This window comes from Sciurus carolinensis, chromosome 2, assembly GCF_902686445.1.
Source record: "Sciurus carolinensis chromosome 2, mSciCar1.2, whole genome shotgun sequence".
Taxonomy (NCBI): Eukaryota; Metazoa; Chordata; class Mammalia; order Rodentia; family Sciuridae; genus Sciurus; species Sciurus carolinensis.
In genome coordinates this window covers 107,818,446-107,839,175 of record NC_062214.1, presented here as the reverse complement: position 1 = coordinate 107,839,175, position 20,730 = coordinate 107,818,446, and the positions used below count along the sequence as shown (strand labels likewise).

The window sequence follows — 20,730 nt, the reverse complement described above, 5'->3', positions numbered from 1 at the left end:
TTCTTTCATTTTGTTTTCAAATTTAATTGGGATCATTGACATTCATGCTGATCATTCTAAATGTGGGCTTCCTTTATTTAACTTGAAGTCTTGTTTAGCTCCTTTTTTCCTCCCCAGCAATATTTGGGATCTGGGATTTTCCCAGATCTTTTCTTCCTTCTTTCCTTCTTACACATACAGCTCAGTGGGGCCTCCCCCAGGCAAAAAGGAGGAGTTACCCATGACCCTCTAAGGGACTACACAGGGTCCTTTCTAGCCCAGGTCCTGTTTTTCTGGGTGACTCACAGATTCATTCCAATCCCCTCTGCCCTTCTTTTTTCTCTTCTTCTGTTTTATTGGCCTTTCCTTAGCTAGTCACAAGAAATAGAACTTTATCTTTCTTTATTTACTTTAAATTCTGCACCAATCTTCCCAGTTCTCATTCTTAAAGAAATCAACTAACTCTCTAAAGGATTTTAGTTTTGTGTTTCCTGTAACTGGCCTTAGAAATTCTCATCAGCCCCTCATGAGAGAATAACTAATCTTTTAGCTGTGGATCTGACTTTACTTTTCAGTTGAGAATAGGAGATGGAGAAAGCAAGTGGAAGACAATCCATTGCTCTGTCCACAGTGGAGAATGGCATAGAGAACCCAGGGCTGGAGTTCACGGTAATTCACTAGTTTCTCTTCTGCCGGGTGCTGTGGGCTGCTTTATGACCTCCTTTAGGGGCTACTCTCAATCTCCATTGCCTTTGGCAGGGCTCTGTGACTAACCCCAGTTCTTTCGGTGCTTACAGGAAGGAGTAAGTCCGAAGGCAACCAAAAGGACTGAAGTGCAAGGACACAGCATTGGAGACAGTCTGGAGTCTCCCTCTCACCCAAGGTACAGATATTTTAGAATCTAATTCAGTTACACATATTTGTATTTTACATAACTGTTACATAAACCTGTGCCATAAATAAGTTCATCAGTGTTGGCTGGACTGACAGAAAAAATAACAGCAATTAGGATATAATAATGGTTAACATGTATTGAGTACTTACTATTGTACAGAGTACCTTACACAATTTTCACAATGGAGGTACTATTTTAATATTTTTCTTTGAATTAGAAAATTGAGGCTTAGAAATTAACTTACCCATATTAATTAAAAAAAAAAGCTTAACGCCATTTGACCCAGCTATCCCACTCCTTGGCCTATACCCAAAGGACTTAAAATCAGCATACTACAGAGATACAGCCACATTAATGTTCATTGCTGCTCAATTCACCATAGCCAGATTGTGGAACCAACCTAGATGCCCATCAGTTGATGAATGGATAAAGAAACTGTGGCATATATATACAATGGAATATTACTCCACAATGAAGAATGATAAAATTATGGCATTTGCAGGCAAATGGATGAAATTGGAGAATATCATGCTAAGTGAGATAAGCCAATCTCAAAAAACTAAAGGACGAATGATCTTGCTGATAAGCGGATGAGGACATATATTGGGGGGTGGGAAGGGTTAGCATTAGGTTTAGGGTTAGGTTTAGGGTTAGGGATAAGGAGTGTGGTAAGAATGAAGGAAAGAAGGACTGTATAGAGGGAAAAGAGGGGTGGGAAGGGTGGGGGGAAGGGAAAAAAATAATGAATCAAACATCATTGCCCTATGTAAACGTATGATTACACAAATGGTATGCCTTGACTCCATGTACAAATAGAGAAACAACATGTATCCCATTTGTATACAATAATAATAATAATAAAAATTTTTTTTTGGCAAAAAAAAAAAAAAAAGTTTTTCTGGAGTACTTAGATTTACGGATGGGGAGAAAGAGAAACAGGGGAGTCCGGGGCAAAACAACTTACTACAAAGGATGATAAAGAAAGATGGAGTACAGAGTCTTGGAAGTCCAGAGAAGGAACTAAAGAATGAAGGTACAGTGGGGGGAAAGGAAAAAATGACAGAATGAATCAAACACCATTACCATATGTAAATGTATGATTACACAAATGGTATGCCTCTACTTCATGTGCAAACAGAGAAACAATATGTATCCCATTTGTTTACAATAAAATAAATTAAAAAAACTAGATCACATAACAGTGGAATTCACTGTGGTATATTCATATATGATATCTATCTATCTATCTATCTATCTATCTATAAAGTACCAATTAAAATGAAACAAAAGGAATTTTACCAGTAGAGTAGAGCAAGGGGAACATGGGGAGGGAGGAAAGAAGAGAAAGAGGATGTACTGGAGACTGAAATGAATCAAATCATGGTCCATGCATGTATGATTACGTCAAAATGGACCCCAGTATTATGTATAGCTATAATACACTAATGAAAACATTTTAAAAATCTGGATTTAGAAAAAAAGAATGAAGGTACAATCCAAAGTGTTATGTGAACAGGGTCAAGAAAGGAGAAGTGAGAAAAATCTTTGAATTTGATCATGGATCTGTATTAGAAGTAATGTTGAAGAAAGTTGTTTGGGTAAAATAGGTTAGTGGGATGCCATGTACCATGGTGTAGGAAAGGATTTGGTATTATAAACAGTGCAGAAGTCATACCTGGAAAAGGGGAGAGGAGAATATGGGATAGTTTGTAAAGAGAATGTATGGCTATTATCCATGGATACTCCCAAAACAAAAGGTTGTTTTTGTTATTTTTCCCCTTTATTTTTAAGAATTAACTTGGTGACTTCTTCAATCTTTTAATTGTTTTCCTCTCTACAGTTTGCTTAACAATTTAACTTATGTTTATATTTTTATATCAACTTTACACAATTAATGATATATTTTTTATATCAACATGGTCATTACCATTGTTTTTCCCATTTATTTTATGTCTCACCTATCTATGAGTTGATGATAAGCTCCTTGTATATTTTTGTACTTACATAATAGTTCATACTTTGCTTATCAGTATAGTAGTTAGTAATGGGAATTCTAGAGTCAGACAACTTGGAACTATATCCGAACTCTATCCAGTGGTGTGCTGATATATGTTCAAGAATTAGCTCTCCGAGTGTAGTTTTCCCATGAATGTTGATTGATATTTTTGCTGACCTTAATGAGTAAGACCAGGTGTTGGTAAAACCAGGTGTTGGTTTCTGTGAAGGAAAAGATAGTAAATATTTTTAGGTTTTGTGGGCTGTGAGGTCTCTGATGCCTTTATTCAATTCTATCATTTTAGAGGGAAAGAAGCCACGGATAATACTGAGCGAATGGGTGTGGCTGTGTTCTAACAAAACTTTATAAAAAGGAGGTAGATGGATTTGGCCTACTGACTACAGTTTGGTGATCCTTAGTCTAGATGAAATAATGAATCATGCCCTAATTTGTAGTATTTTCCTGTAGTGTAAATTATTCCCAACGTGGCTGATTCTGAGATACCAGAGGGATTATCACTGAACAAGGAGTTGGGAAGAGATCCATAATTGCACATCATTATATGAAATTTCCATCATACAACAGATATTAATAACTTCAAGAGTTTAGATGTTAGTAAAATGTGGTAAAAAAATAGGAAATTATGAGTTCTGAATAGTTGTTATCTTTGTTGTTTAAGGTCATTTAACTGTAAGTTTATGTGATTTAGTTTTTAGTAAAAACTTTAAAATTCCTAAAAAATTAATAATCATCTCTCTTGAGTCAGTACAAGCCAACTTTCTTTGCACCACTTACCAGATACTGGGCAAGTTACCTATCTTCTCCAAACCTCAGTTTTTGCCCTGTAAAGCAAGAATGATATTAGTGCTTAGCTGGGTCTCTGATGCCTGTTTTTTTTTTTTTTTCCCAGATTGTTGTTGGCATCTTAAATTGCTCTAAGATATAATTATTTCCAATTCCTCTCATATCTTGTTAACTTTACATTTCTCATATAAATATGTTAACTAGCTATGTAGTTATGAAATCATGCCTTGAAGTTAAAACTTGCATTTCTTAAATTCTAGTAAAGCTACATGTTTCTCCCATTCTGCATTTCTGTATGTGACTTGACTTTTCTTCATTGACTGCAGTAGATGTTGGATTTTGAGACTTATCGTCTCTTTCCTTAATTATTCAAATAGCACCCATACAGATTTTTTTGTTTCCAATTTTCTCTACCTCTTGCCCAACCTATCCTATATAGCTTCCACCAGAACTGCCTAAGTCATAACTCTGAACTCCCTTGTTCAAAACTTCTGTGGTAGGGCTGGGGATTTAGCTCGGGGTAGAGTGTTTGCCTAGCATGTTTGAAGTTCTGGCTTAAATACCCAGTACTGAAGAAAAAAAAATCAATCTAACAAAAGAGGTGAAAGACCTTTACAATGAAAATTACAGACCACTAAAGAAACAAATTGAAGATGGAAAAGATCTCCCATGTTCTTGGATAGGCAGAATTAATATTGTCAAAATGGTCATACTACCAAAAGCACTACACAGAATTAATGCAATTCCTATTAAAATTCCAATGACATTCTTCATAGAAATAGAAAAGCAGTCATGAAATTAATTTGGAAAAATAAGAGGCCCAAAATAGCTAAAGCAGTTCTTATCGAAGAAAAGTCCTTATCCAAACCTTAAATTATACTACAGAGCCATAGTAACAAAAACAGCATGGTATTGGCACAAAAACAGACATGAAGACCAATGAAACAGAATAGAAAACACAGAGACAAACCCACATAAATACAGTTATCTCCTACTAGACAAAGGTGTCATAAACATACATTGGAGAAAAGATAGCCTCTTCAACAAATGGTACTGGGAAAATTGGAAATCCAGATGTAAAAGAATGAAATTAGACTCCTATCTCTCACCCTGCACAAAACTCAACTCAAAGTGGATCAAGGACCTAGGCATCAGATCAGAGACCCTGTGCCTATGATAATAAATTTATTTTTCTTTTGCTTGATTAACTTTGATGACTTGGGATTTTTTTGTGGGATGCAGTATAAAGTGTGCCTTTAAGCTTTTGCTTTTCCACACTGATATCCAGTTAGCGGCTCAGCGACAGGAAGTTGTGAGTTCTATTCTGACATTTCCTCGACTTTGGAATTCATTAAGTGAATATGATAGTTTGAATTTTTATTTTTAGTTTTTAGCTGTTCTGGGGATCAAACCCAGGATCTTGGGCATGCTAAGGCAAACACTACCACTGAACTACACCCCCAGCTTTTAATCTATATTTGAGCATTTTTTTCATTATCATAATTGTTTACAATGCACTTTAAAATTTGGCAGGCCAAATATTTGCATTAGTTTTCCCTTTTAAAAAATATTTCTTGGAGCCAGGTGTGGTGGTGCATACCTATAATCCCAGCAACTCAGGGGAGGAGGATCCCAAGTTTGAGGCTAGCTTCAGCAAGTTAGTGAGACCTCAGCAAGTTAGTGAGATCCTGTCTCAAAATAAAAATAAAAAGAACTGGGAATGTACCTGAGAGGTAAAGCACCTCTGAGTTTAATCCCCAATACCACCCCCCCAAAAAAATTCCTTGGAATTTGTTTTTGTTTATTTTTCAAATAATTTGTCTCCTCAAACTGCCAAATTCTAAAAATATTCCAAGGTAGGGGGTATAGCTCATTGGTAGAGCATGTGTGCTTAGTATGCAGGGGGTCATGGGTGCAATCCCTAACATAAACAAACAAACAAACAAATAAATAATATATCCCTGAGGAGATAGTAGAATTGTTATTACATTGTATATTAATTTAGATACTGGGTGTGGTGGCATATGCTGTAATCCCAACATCTCAGGAGGCTGAAGAAGGAGGATCTCAAGTTTAAGGCCAGCCTCAGCAATTTAAGGAGACCCTCAGCAATTTAGTGAGACTCTGTCTCAAAAAAAAAAAAAAAAAAAAAAGGTATGATTAGTTTAGAGATTGTTGTCATCTTTATTCTTTTTGGTCTTCCAAGTCAGGACAATAGTTTAATCCTGTTTACTCATTATTATTTCTCCTTTGCCCTCTCCCTCCTCCTCTCTCCTTCCCCTTCTTCTTCTTCCTCCTCCTCCTCCTCCTTCTCCTATTCCTCCTCCTTCTCCTTTCTACTCCTCCTTCCCCTTCCCCTTTTCCTTCTCCTTCTTTTTTATTTTATTTATTTATTTATTGTTCTAGGAATTGAAACCAAGGGTGATTTACCACTGAGCTATATCCCCAGTCCTTTTTCTTTTTTATTTTGAGACAGAGTCTGGCTAAGTTGTTGAGTCTGACCTTGAACTTGCAATCCTCCTGCCCCAGCCTCACTGGGATTACATGCCCAGCCTACCTGTATTCTTTATAGCCACCACTTCAGTTATAATTTTATAAAGCGAATTTCTTTATTTTGATTTATAACATATTTCATTCACTCTGTTTTTTCACATTTTTGTTTGCAAGTGAAATTTGGATATATATTGTAATTGATTTCATGTCATAGTTTAATTGGCATCATTTGTTGCCTTTTTAGTGTAATTTTTAATAAGGCATAGCATATATACAGAAAAATAAACATAATCATGCACCTTCATGGATTTTCACAAAGTGAATACACCCATATGATCAACACCCAGATAAAGAACTAAAACACTACCAGTACCTAGGAATCATTTACATCTCCTTTCATTTGATGTCTCTTCCCTAAGGGTAATCACTTTCCTGACTTTTTTAGTATCATGTATTAATTTTGCCTATTTTATTCAGAAATTCAAATCTATGTTTTTAATGGAAATATACTGTTTTCCTCTTATGTCTGATTTCTTTTGTTCAACATCGCATCTAGGAGTGCCTCCATATTGTTGCATGTGTTTTAGTTTGAATCTTCTTTATTACTGTATAGAATCTACCATAATGTACTTGTCCATTTTATCAAGGTTGGGGATTTGAGTCATTTCCTTACTTCTGCTATTATGAATAGTGCTACTATGAACATTTTTGTGCATGTCTCAGTGAAGAAAGCACCCCTTCCTATTGAGTATGGAATCATTGTTCCATAGGGAATATATACGTTCAGATAGCTTTAGCCCATGCTAAACAAGGTTGTACCAGATTTTACCCTCCAGCAGGATTAGATATTAGAAGAGTCTTTTTTTTTCCTTCATTTTTTCTATTGTATGTATGTAGTGTTATCACACTATAGTTCTGCTCTGCAATGGAGGCTTCACCTGGGAGGTGACTTTTGGTTGGATCTTGGGGCATGAATAGGAGGTTATCAGATGGTAATAGAACTTACCAGGCATGGTGTTGTGAAAGATTTTATGTGTTCTGTGAGGGTAAGATAGTTGGTGTGGTGAAACACTTGGTTGTATACAGGGAAAGAGGCAAGCAGTAGACTGTGAAATGGGAATGTCAGTTGGGGACATGATATAAAGTCCCAAGGAGTTCGATTTTATACTGCGGAGCTAAAGAGGTTTTAAAGTGGAGAAGGAAAAGAAGGAACCATATTGTTTCTTGGGAAAATAACTCTGACAGCAATATGGAGAAGTATTAGAGTAGGGAAAGAGTGGTAGCAGGAAGCTAGTTAAAAGACTCTTGTAGGGCTGGGGATATGGCTCAGTTCAGTCCCCAGCACCGCAAAAATAAATAAATAAATAAAAGACTCTTGTAGCTAATTCACAAGAGGCGGGGTTACGGAAGAATAGAGTTACTTTTATATTAGGTAGAGGGGAGTGAAGAGACGGGAAGGGATATGGAGGAAGGAATGATAGCAGAGCGAAACAGACATCATTACCTCATGTACATGTATGACTGCATGACTGCTGCGATCCTGCACTATGTATAATCAGAAAAATGAGAGATCACACTCTATTTATGTGTGATCTACCAAAATGTATAAATGCATTCTACTGTCATGTACAACTAATTAGAACAAGTAAAATTTTAAAAAATTTTAAAAAGACTCTTATAACTGGGTGTGGTGGTACACTCCTGTAATCACAGTGACTCAAGAGGCTGAGGTAGGAGGATTGCAAGTTGGAGGCCAGCCTCAGCAATTTAGTAAGACTGTCTCAAAATAAAAAAGTAAAAGGGCTGTGGGTGTAGCACAGTGGTTCAATCCCCAGTACGGAGACGCACACACACACATACAGAGAGAGAGAGAGAGAGAGAGAGAGAGAGAGAGAGAGAGAGAGAGAGGGAGAGAGAGAGAGGGAGAGAGGAGACTCTTGTAATTGTGTTAAGTAAGAAATGAAGAGGGCCTGGGCTAAGGCAGAGTGAGTGGGGATAGGTTACAGAAGTTACAACCCAGAGACACTTTGAATTGACCAGAGTGAATGGTGGAATAAAGGCCAGCTGTTCTCAGATCCTTGCCTTTATGAAGTTCTCTTATTTAGTTGCTCAGGACATCCTAAAACTGGTCCAAACCAAAATGATTTTATCTTCTTTCTTTTTGTTACTTTTTCTAAACTGACCCATTTCTCTAAAGCAATCTAATAAACATTTTAAGGCAGATTTCTTGTTGTTAGAATTTTTAAAAATTTTGGTGGCAGGGAGGGGTGTTGTTTTTAAGGTGTAGTGAACCGAAGTACATCTGATGATTGAAAGGAGTCAGGACAGGCAGGGGAAGGGAAGGGGTGGGTGGGAGAAGATGGAAAGAGTGAGTAATGAAATCACTGTGAGAACAAAGCCCTGAGGATTTGTGGGAGGTGGAGCTGAGGTTACAGTTGGAGGATTTGCCTTGGTAACTGTAGAAGATCAGTTTTTCCTAAGATGTTAGAGAGAAGCTGTTGACCAGAGATCCACTGAGGAGAAAATAAAAGAATCAAGGGAGGTAGGCCAGAGGGGCTGGATTTCTGTAAAGCCGTGGGTGTATCTGCTGAGGTAAAAAGCTACAGCTGCTCTTCCTGTCACCCTGTCCTCAGTAACTGGGTGGACTGGGTGGTGTCAGAGCCCTGGGGCTGGTTCAACAAGGAAGCCTCCTGTCCTAAATTTTGAGTGTGACTGGGGAAGGGGTAGCAGGGTTGAGAGCTCTGGAAGACAGTGACACAATTTTTCCTAACTTGTCTTCTAAATCCCACTCCTTCCAGGTTTTTTCTTTCTTTCTTTTTTTCTTTTTCCTTTTTTTTTTTTTTTTTTTTTTTTGTAGTTGGAGGTGGACAGAATGCCTTTATTTTATTTGTTTATCTTTATGCGATGCTAAGGATTGAACCCAGTGCCTCACACATGTCAGGCAAGCGCTCTGCCACTGAGCTACAGCCCCAGCCCCTCCTTCCAACTTTTGACTTCAGAAATGAAGAGAGGTCATATTAGAATTTTTGTTTACCGGAATTCTTTACCATACAAGCTCATTACCAAGAAGGAGGAACGTGATCCTATACCAGATTAACTCTGTTTTTTTTTTTATTATTTTTTTTATTATTGTATACAAATGGGATACATGTTGTTTCTCTATTTGTACATAGAGTCAAGGCATACCATTTGTGTAATCATACGTTTACATAGGGCAATGATGTTTGATTATTTTTTTTTCCTCCCCCCCCACCCCTTAACTCTGTTTTAAACCTTGTTGAATTTCAGCTCCAAGCTCTTTTCAGGTAAGCCTAAACAAGGAGCCTAAACAATCATAACTCAAAACAATGAAGTGGAACCCTGGCCCCAGACTGGATTGCTTGAGCCTTTTTCCCAGGTTAGCACTTGACTTCATCCCTGTGAACTCACCTACTTATTTCCCTTTAGCAGTTGTCTTAAAACTAATATTCTTTTTCAATTCCTAGCATTGCAAAACGTTAAAATAAAGACCTGGCATGGTGGCAAACGCTTCTAATCCCAGTGGCTCAGGAGGCTGAGGCTGGAGGATTGCAAGTTCAAAGCCAGCCTTAGCAACTTAGCAAGGCCCCAAGCAACTCAGTGAGACTTTGTCTCTGAATAAAATATAAAAAAGGGCTGGGGATGTGACTCAGAGGTCTAGTACTCCTGGGTGCGATTCCTGGTACAAAAAACAAATAAATAAATAAATGCAACAAAACTAATATTCCCAAATTCCTAATTCCACTTAATCTACCAATTTTACTATTTCCACCCATCTCCACTGCTAATTGGTATATTATCATTTCTTTCCAAGAAGATAAAGTATTTTTTGTTAGTAATTTCCTCAATGGCAATACCACCCATAATATTACCTTATAATTCACTTTGTACTACTATTTTTTCTTTCTTTTCTCTGCAAGAGAAAGAATGTTCTCTTTCTTGTGCCAGGTGCAATGGTGCACTCCTGTAATTCCAGTGACTCTGGAGGCTGAGGCAGGAGGATCACAAGTTTGAGGCCAGCCTCGGCAACTTAGTGAGGCCCTAAGCAATTTAGAAAGGCTGTCTCTAAACAAACAAACAAACAAATAAATAAAGAGTTGGGGATGTTACTCAGTGGTCCAGTGCCCTTGAGTTCAATCTCCAGTACAAAAAAAAAAAAATTCTCTCTTGCCATTTTAAGTCAACCTGCCAGCCAATCTTGCTCTTTAATTTGATTGTTTAGGCTGTTTTGCATTTAACGGATTAGTCCTGTCATCTTGCTATTTTTTCTATTTGTCTCACATGTTCCTCTTTTTATGCCTTCTTTCAGATTAGCCAAATACTTTAATATGACTCCATTTTAATCTCCTTTGTTGGCCATTGGCTATAATTTTTGCTTCATTGGTGATTGCTTTAGGGTGTATAGTGTACTTCTTCAATTTACCACACCTACCTTCGAGTGATATTATACCCATTTTCATTTAGTATAAGACCCTTAATGGTAGTAACTTCTAGCTCTCCTCTCCCAGCCTTGGTACTATTGTGGTACATTTCCCTTCCCTTCTTTTCTTCTTTTGGTGCTAGGGATTGGATCCAGGGTCACTCTACCACTGAACCGCATCCCCAGTACTTTTCCTTTTTTCTTTTGAGACAGGGTCTTTCTTAGTTGCCAAACCTGGCCTTGAACTTGTGATCCTCCTACCTCAGCCTCCTGAATCGCTGGGATCATACAAGGATGTGTCATTATATATATATATATATATATGCCACATTGCATTGTTATTATTTTGTCTAAACAGTATATTATCTTCCCATAAGCTACAACTTAAAGGTACCTGCATGAACATTCATCTTTTCCCCTCCTTTATGAGAAGGCCCACCCTGCCTGAATCTGAAGCAATCTCTTTACCCATTTTCTTAATGCCATCCATCTCCAACCCCTTCTACAAAGCCCTTCCCCTTACCCCACATCTTCAATCTTTTCTTCTTAGATCATTCTCCAGTCTATAAGCATACTCAAACTTCTTTCTTTTATAATAAACAAAGGAAATCAACCTTACCTTGTGAAACCTTTTTCCTTCATAGTCAAGTTTTATGGCAATTATAATTTACTTGCTGTTTCTGTTTTGTCATTTGCCATTCACTTTTCAGTCCAGTGCATTTAGTTTTCAGTCCTATTACTGAAATGTTCTCAGTAGGTGACCAATGAAACTTATTTATTATGTTTAGTGTACACCACCTTTCACTGGGTATCTCTGTCTCTCTGTCCTTCTAACCTTTTTTTTTTTCTTTCTTTCTTTTTTGGTGGTACTGGGGATTGAACCCAGGGTTCCACACATGCTAGGCAAGCACTCGACCACTGTTCTACTTCCCCAATCCCTCATTTGCTGACTTTAATGATACACATACCTCTCCTGATGCTCTTTGTCTGCTGGCTTCCAGGATTCTCTCCGCAGCCTCCTCTTCATACTCCTTCACTTAATTCTTGAAGGCCGTACTGGAGTCATGACCTTTGTTCTAGGCCTCAATCCATATATATATAATGATTCACTAATCCATACCTAGGTGCCACATACATACTTCAAGTTATGCATGTCCCAAGCTGATCTCCTGTCAGCATGGGTTGCTGCTTTCCCATTCTGCCGGGCTCGGGCGAGGCTCCAGGCACTCAGAGATGAATACACACACATCACCTCCCCAGACTGGCTCCTCTATTTTGGTAAATGTCGTCAACCCTACCTAGTCACTCCTTCCGTGACTGGCAGCCCAAGTTTTCACATCTCTTTTCCCTCCCCTTCCTATGAATCTGTCCTAGACTCCATTCCCCAATCAGCCCTCCCTTGAACCATCACAATTACTTCTTCTTCTTCTTCTTCTTCTTTTTTTTTTTTTTTCCTTTTGTGGTGCTGGGAATTGAACCCAGGTCCCTGTGCTCACAAGGCGAGCACTCTACCAACTGAGCTATATCCCCAGCCCCACAATTACTTCTTAATTGGCCTCCAGCATACCTCCCACCTGACTGCTACTTGGATGGTTCCCTGTTTTTTGGAGGCCAGGAAACATTTCATTTTATTGTGGTGGTGGGGATTGAACTCAGAGCTTGGTGCATGGTAGGCAAGTGCTCTACCACTGAGCTACCCCCAGCCCCAGGAAATATTTTGTTGACAAGGGACATAGCCATAAGAAAGGGAAGCACAGGATTGGAAACTAAAACCCAATGAGGGTAAGGGCCCTTTGGGTCAGAAACACTGCATCCTGGGGTCCTCACATTGTCCCTCTAGTAGACATGCAATACTGGGCATCCAGGGGAGTGGGGGGTGTCTCTGGTGTTCCAGAGTAGGACATATATAACTATGTCTGTCTGTCTGTCTGTCTATCTATCTATCTATCTATCTATCTATCTAGATATCTATCTATCTAGATATCTATCTATGTATCTATGTATATATATATCACTGATTATGAGTGATGGGACAAGGGGGTGAAATGGAGGGAAGACCATCAGTGCTTAAGACCATCTCCTCCTCTCAGAGCCAACACCAGGATCCTGAACTCAGCAGCTGCCCTCTCATCATTCATCTGCTTGTGACTGTAGATGAGCGCTGTTGTTGGGAATTCCCTCTTTCCCCTCCACCCACTCCTTGATTTGCTCCACCTTGCCTGTGGGTTCAATATCAATTTCTAAACAACTTCTTAGCATCTTCAGCCCAGTTTTGGGTTGCTCGTAAATAGATTACTGCTTCTGCCACTGCAGTTGCTTCCAAGTACTCGGAGTGTGGGAGTCATTTCCTGCTTCTGGGTGCAGGGCCATCTTTCTAGAACATATGCCTGTTCCTGTTATTACCTTGCTGAGATTCTCCAATGGTTTTCTGCTTCCTGCAGTCTAAATTCCCAAGTAGGGCCCATCATGCTTAGCTCACACAAACATGCTTTTCGTGTTCTAGAGGTACTCCAACCTTATCTCTTCGTATTCCCTGTAATATATCCACTTGGCAAACATCTCCCCACTTCCTTTTAGATCAGTTCACCTGCCCTTCTTGACATTGTCAGACATAGTTATCTGCGTCCTCTTCTCTACCCTCTTAGCAGTCGTAACTTTGGAATTCTGTAGTGGTCCCTCTGGAATTTAGTCCTGCGTCTGAACTTTGAAGCAGCTTGGAGTAATGGGCAGATCTGGGTTTTAAATCCTAACTCTGCCACCTGCTGGCATTTCCTTTGCTTATAAACTTTTAATAACCCTGTCGTGTTTTGGAGAGAGAGCTGATGAGGTTTTGCAATCCCTGCTGAAATAGTATCTGGTTCTTTTTCTGTTCACAGGAAGACTTTGTGAGGTTGTCCATAGGTGCTCACACTCGCTCCTTCTCCTCTTTCCCTCAGTCATTCTCCTGGAAATAGCTCTCATGAGTAGATCAGTGACCTTCATTGCTAGATCCAGCATCTTCTCATTTGTCCTGCTATCTGATGTTCAACATCGTTGAATACCACAAACCTCCCCTCCTTCTTAAAGATCATTTCTCCTTTTGGCCTCCTCCCTAGCTCTTTAGCTGCTCCTATTAAGTCTACTGTTCTGCCAGCCATGTAAGTGACTGTTCTGCCTTCCTGGTTGAAAGGCAGTAAGCCTGGCAAAGAGAAATGGGCAAGAGAGGTCAGTGGGTGTAAGATGTTTAAGTTACTGGATGAGATATCTGGAAGTCTGACCAGGGTATGGTTATATTGCATATCAATGCAAGTTTCTAAGTAAGGCATTCTTGGCAGCTCATCCTTGTTGGGAGAACTCTGCCCACTAGCATCACTTTTTTTCATTAGAGTCTGAACTTGCTATTAACAGTTAAAGGAACTAGAGTTCATTAATCTTTAAATTCTGAGTGAAATCATTAAAAAATGTGTAATTAGGATCAAATGGCATCTTTACAGGGAGTCTACAATGAGCATTAATTATATATTGGAAACTTGGAGAAATTTTTGTTGTAGCAGGACTAACCTAAAGGACCTGGCCTGAAAAGGCCATTGGAAGTCATGAGAGAGAGCGCCTCATCTGGGAAGTCTTCTGCCTCTCAGGACAACTTCTACCTCTAATTTAGAGAGAGAAGGGTTCTGGAAGGAAGAGTTGAAGGACCAGTAGGAAAGGCCGCCATGCAGGTGCTTCCTGTCTTTGTGGACCTTTGGCATTGTGTCTCCACGTGAGTGTGGAGAAGATCTGATGTCCACTGTCATCTGAAAGGGGCAGAGGCTGGGTGCTGTGTGGAGGGGGAGTTCTTTTCCAAGGCAACTTCTACGCCCAACTCAACAGTGGAGCACCTGGCTGAGTTATGGTTTAGGGTCCACTCTTACTCTACTTTGGATGTGGACTCTCAGAATTGACTGTCCTCAGCTGCACAGAGGTTCTACCTCCAGTTTAACTCTGCTGGTTTCCATCTGGTGTCCCTTTTCCTCCTTTCTACCCCCTATTTTTCTTTCCATCTTGGCTAGTAAACATCTCTCTGCTAAGACTCAGCTGCCATTCTCTCCTGGATACTTTTGACAATTGCTCTCTAGTCTCTGTACATGGCCCTAGATGTTCTCTAATTCAAAACCAGTTGTATATATAACTTTGAATCTGGCCAAGTGGTACTCAGCACAATACCTAATGACCAATTCAGGTCAGCATCAAAATTAAACCTCTGACCCTTCAAAAAAAATTCTGGTCACTTCTGCCTGGAGGTCCTTCTCCCTTACTCATACCACCATTTGGTTCTGGGCTGACTCATTTCCTTTCTTTTAGTTCTTAATTCAAGATAGAGAAGCAAATAGCCAGGGCCACACTGTCACAGTCACTGGAGCTGAATTCTCTGAAGGTTGTCCCAAGCTTTCCACTCTAACTGGAAAAAGGAAAGTACCACAAATCCTTGCAGCTCCCATAACTTTGTCTCCCTTAGTTTGGAGAGTTTCCATGGCTTGTGAACTGGATCACTGAGAAAATGCACAAACACCCTTGTTCTAGGCCTGACCCATGGTACCCACCAAAGCCATGTGTAGCTAGCTAGTGCTTCCCATCAAGTTTATCTACTCTGTTTTACCTTGTCACTTGGGGCTGCAGGCAGTAAACATTTACCTGAGAGGGTTATCAATAGTCTATACGTGGAAAGTCTCCCACATACACCTGCAAAACCTATCAGTCGGTATGTACTTTATAGCAGGGTAGGGGCAAGATATCAAGTTTTGCCTTCTCTCAGATTTCTTGTCAATTCAGTTTCCTGATATAGCACAGATATTAATGCTCAAACAGTACCATTATGTAAAGTAAAAAGCTTGGTGGCATTAGCAAGAGCCTGGGCCACTTGGGATACCAAGAGGATGGATACCTGCTCATTTGCCTGTATGCACTGCTTCTCAATTGGCTTAAAGGGGGGTGAGAAAGCTTGTTTTTTCTTTTTCCTTTCAAGTACCTCTCATTTATGGCTTTTCTTTTTTTATTTATTTATTTATTTATTTATTTATTTATTATTGTACACAAATGGGATACATGTTGTTTCTCTGTTTGTACATGGCGTAAAGGCATACCATTTGTGTAATCATAAATTTACATAGGGTAATGTTTGATTTATTCTGTTATTTTTTTCCCTTCCCCCCACCCCTCCCACCCCTCTTTTCTCTCTATACAGTCCTTCCTTCCTCCATTCTTACCCCCTCCCTAAACCTAACTCTAAACCTAACACTAACTCTTCCCACCCCACATTATGTGTCCTCATCCACTTATTAGCAATATCATTCTTCCTTTGGTTTTTTGAGATTGGCTTATCTCACTTAGCATGATAATGGCTTTTCTTTTTTACACCAGAGACCCAGTTCCAACCTGATATTTTAGGATCATGTTAATGAGTTTTGCACAGATAAGTATTCCTAATTGATTTCTTGAAATACCCACTGAATTCTGGTTCCCAGGAAATAGTGGGTTTGTGGTCAGGAGGTGATGGCAGAAATCTTTTCTAATCCTGTGATTCATATCTCTTCTTGGTCTAGTGCATGCTCCTTCTTTTTCTGCAGTAACCTCATTCAGCTGGCATTTATTGGGTACAATTTTAAGCCAGCTTCACCTGGTGTTTCAGTTTGGTTCCCAACAGGAAACAGATGGCATACTCAAATTAGGATAATAAGAGGATTCACAAAGAGGCTCTAACAATGATGTATGTGAGCAGTAGTGGATCCACAAGAAAGAACAGTGTAAGGACCTAAAGTTTGAAGCAGTGAACAGTCACTATTCCTATGCCTGATGTGACAAGATGCAAGAGACTGGCAGAAGAATCAGATTACAATACACTGGTCTCCATCTTTGCCTACTCTGTTTTCCTCTGGGGTCCCACTGGCTGAACCCATCTTGGTAAGCCAGAGGGGATGGGAGTCCTTTGGTACAGTCTACATGGGTCTGACTCCCAGGGTGAAGAGCAGGGTGCAGCATGGATCTAGAGGGGCAAACCAAAGACCTGGCACACATGGGAAAACTGGGATTGCAGTTAAACTCATTGCTTGGTGTACTTTGTGAATGATGTTTCAAAGAAAATGCTGTCCTCAGGGCACTGATATATCTAAGCAAATCTTTTAACTCACTACTTTCTCTACTAGGCATAGAAAAGTAGCAGAGTTCTTGAGATCCTAAATATCCTCCTGAATTGGCCAGATGGTGATAAAGATAAGTTTTCCTCCTTCCTCAGCTTCCCTGTATCTGATGATCCACACTCTGCCCAGCAGACAGGATTGGGCTCTCTGCAGAAAGGAGACATAAGGAGTATGTGGAGAAAGGAATGAAAAGGAAGGTTCTAGGGCTGGGGATGTGGGTGTGACAGGTTCAATCCCTCAAAAGAAGACCGTACATGGGGAACAGCGAATCTGTTAATGGATGAAGCAACAGTAGAGAAAGCCATGGAACTCTGTGGGCCCAGACCCCAGGGCATTAGGGGTTGGTGGTTAGTCCCAGCCCTGGCTAAGCTCTCCTGCTTCAGCATGATGGCCAGACTGGGACCTTCTTGATGGACTATCCTTCTTTGGAGCTTCCAAGAGTTTGGAAATCAGATCTTTTTGCTCACGTGGCTGTATGTGCTGAGGATACTTATGAGTGGCAGACAGGTGAGCCTGGGATCTACGTAACATAGGCATGGGATAATGGTTAGGAGCTCAGATTCAGAAGGCAGGCTGCCAGAGTTTATATCTCTGTTTCTTACAACCTTTGTGACTTTGGGAAAGTTATTTAATGTCTCTGTTTTTCAGTTTCCATATCTGTAAAAAGGGAATAATAATTATAATTACCTCCAGGGTTCTTAGGAGAAGGTAATGAATTAGTGTTTGCAAAGTTCTTAGAGCCCAAGCTCATGGAAAGTACTGTACAAATGCTGGTTAAATCCAACTTGAATAGCCCTACTTCCTGGGCATCCCTCAGGCCTGTCTGTGCAGATTCTAGAGGTTGGTATTTTCCTTCCTGTCTGTCAATGCACACCTGACTGACTATTAAAGTTCATGGGTTTGTGTGGCTTTTAGAGAGGGATAGTCAAATTGCCTCCAGAAAGAACAGGCCCTCTTCAGAATATAGAAGCTGAGCAGTACCTGCCTTTTGGGAACAAGGAGAGAGCTGATCTGATATGACCACTATCCACATATGTGGTAAGCAACTATTTAAGGACATTGCTCGTCCAGGCTGACCTGCCACGCACTGGAAAGATTTCATCTGGCTTTTGGGCATGACTGGGACACTCACTTCCTCCTAGCAGAATCAACTTTCTTCATTGACTAAGAGCAAATTATGCCTTGCACCAGGTAGTCTGAATTCTGAAAATCAGCATAAATGGGCTGGAATAATTCTTGTGTCTTAACTTTTGTGTTCTCATCAGGAAGAATCTACAGACTTTCATCAAAGCGAGAAGTTTCTGCAAAAGACATGCCAGCTTGTTCAAGAAGATCCTGTTGGGCCTGTTGTGTTTGGGTGAGATAATGAGAATTCATGGAAGCGAGAAATACAGTCATTTGAAGAATGTTACCTGTGTCAAGATGATTACTAGGTGGAAAGCAATTTGACTCACAAACTGACCTAAAGGCTCTTTGATGTATAGCTCTTAACTACTTGTAGCTGAACCATAATTTATTGAATTGCACCTACAGGAAAAAGTAAAATCTGAGAATAACTTATTTTCAAAACTGTATTATTTGACAGACTTAAAACATTTCAGAGAATATGGGCTTATTTCTTTTTTTAATGTCTTTATTTGTTGGAGAGCACAATTTCTTTTAGTCTTTGCAAGAGAAACCTGCACTAGACATTACTTATTTGCTGGTTTACAAGTAAAATCAATGATATAAAATGTTTTTAAAAGCCAGTAAACCTCTGTTTAAAATATACTGTCAGTGATCTATGGGGCTTTGATGTCAAAGGCAGCTGGGATAGTGAAAACAAAAGTTTATAATTTGAGGTGAGTCAGGGATCCATGGGGTGAGGGCCATATGGTTGTATTTCCTAGTGGTAGCCTTGTTTACACTTTTAAAAAATTTATTCATTCATTTATTTTTTTGCAATACTGGGGATCAAGCTCGGGGTCTACTGCATGGCTAGGCAAGTGCTCTACCACTGAGCTACGTTCCCAGCTCCATGTTTACATGGTTTTGCTCAAGAGGAAGATTTAACCTTTAAACATTTTAGTACAACAAGGGTAATAAGATTTCAAGAAGAGTGGGTATGGTGGTGCACGCCTGTAATCCCAGGCCCTTGGGAGGCTGAGGTAGGAGGATTACAAGTTTAAGACCAGCCTCAGCAACTTAGCGAGGCCCTAAGAAACTGAGTGAGACTGTCTCAGAGCAAAAAATAAGAGGACTGAGGATTTTGCTCAGTGGTTAGGCACCTCTGTAAACCACCATCCCCGCCCACCAATGAAAAAGAAAAGAGACAACTGACTTGAAGAGTCCAATGGTGGATGCTGATGAAATATACTCCAAGGGAAAATGGGGAGAGGTTAACAGATAAAATAGAGGGGAGTGAGATTTCATCTGGGACAAGCGAAAATAGGTGATCTTCAAATAAACTGGATTGTTCTTGGGAATCCCAAGAAGAAAGCAGTTAGCCTCTACCCAGACCTTGAAGGGTGGAGCACAGTCTTATGGTAGGGCTGGGTGGTGAGGTCTCTGGAGGGGCTTTCTTGCTCTAAGTCCCAGGCACTTGTGACTGGAGATTCTTTTACCCCATGGAAGCTCTGTTTCACTGACCTTTACTCTGCGCTTTCTCTTTTTAGCTTACACTGCCTACTTCCTAGCAGCTTGCATCCTGGATTTCCAGAGGGCACTGGCTTTGTTTGTCCTCACCTGTTTAGTGATCTTCGTCCTGGCTCACCACTTTCTGAAAAAAATATTTGGTAAAAAATTAACAAGATGTCTGAAACCCTTTAAAAACTCACGCCTAAGACTTTGGGCAAAATGGTAAGATGAGAATCTCAATATCATTGGCCCCATATCTTACCACAAGTGCAAGTCTCCTTCTCCTCCTCCTTCTCCTTCTCCCTCCCCTTCCCCTTCCCTTTCTCTTCTTCCTCCTTCTCCTCCTCCTCCTTCTCTTCCTGCTCCTCTTCCTTCTTTCCCTCCCCTGACAGTCCCTGAGTGGTGTCTCAGATTCTTTTCTATACTATACAAAAATAAAGTGCAGAGGACATATAGCAACAGGCCTTTGAGTACTGAACTCTAATCTGGTTTCTTGTACCCTTGGGTCTCAATATTGTTAGGCACAGGAGGGGTTCAGTTCCAGAGAAGATTTTCAGTCTGTTTCTCATTAGGCCCATGTCAGAAATGAAAACCATGTTCCTCTTCAATGAAGTAATCAGAACAAAGAGGCTTGCAGCTTCAGGAAACTATCCAGTTGAGTTTGTGGTCATCTCCCTTAGTTCCCTGTTACTTTAAAGACTTTCTTCTCTGATCTTTCAGATTTTTTTTCACACTGGTGTCTTTTACAACTCCATATAGTTTAAGGAACAAGCTTATTGTTTGGGTATACTGAACTGGATTCCACAGCAGATGCAACTCATCTAGCTATGACATGCATATGTCCTGTGATTACAGGTCAGGAGTGAGACAATAACTTTTGGATCTTCTATAAAGTTCCTCTTTATTCCCATTTGGGAATGCACAGAAAATAGGTGTTAAGCTTGTTTGCAACAGTGATGATTTGGAGAAACCACACCAGACTACCACCTAAATTTTAAATCATTTATTTATTTCACACCGAAAGGATAGAGCTAAAATGACTTTATTTATTAGCAAGATGGATTTTGGAAGCCAGATTTTATTCACTTGAAGTGAGATGAGTCTACAATGAGAAGAGATCTGAATTTCAACCCTAATTGTAATATCTTTTGTTGTTTTGCTCCAGAGGTATCTCAATTGAACAATCTGCTCTTTTTCTTCTATTTTCATCTATGATCTTCCTTCTAATCCTTTTCCTTTGAAGTTTTCTAACACTTAGACATGAGGTAACCAGTCTGTGTATTAATCAAATGTGTTTGGTACATGAAAGACCATAAGTAGTTGATTTTTGACTAAGCCTTTACTCTTTCCCTTGCAT

General features: G+C 39.8%; 1 protein-coding gene across 1 annotated transcript in view; it reads left to right on the top strand.

Annotated features, from left to right (window-relative positions):
* The first annotated feature begins 567 nt into the window (after positions 1-567).
* Slc28a2 (solute carrier family 28 member 2) overlaps positions 568-20,730 on the top strand; it is a 30,773-nt gene continuing 10,610 nt past the window's right edge. Inside the window, exons 1-4 of the mRNA XM_047540843.1 lie at positions 568-648; positions 777-862; positions 18,023-18,114; positions 19,412-19,595. Coding sequence (XP_047396799.1) covers positions 568-648; positions 777-862; positions 18,023-18,114; positions 19,412-19,595 — 443 coding nt within the window. The remainder of the gene's footprint in view (positions 649-776; positions 863-18,022; positions 18,115-19,411; positions 19,596-20,730) is intronic.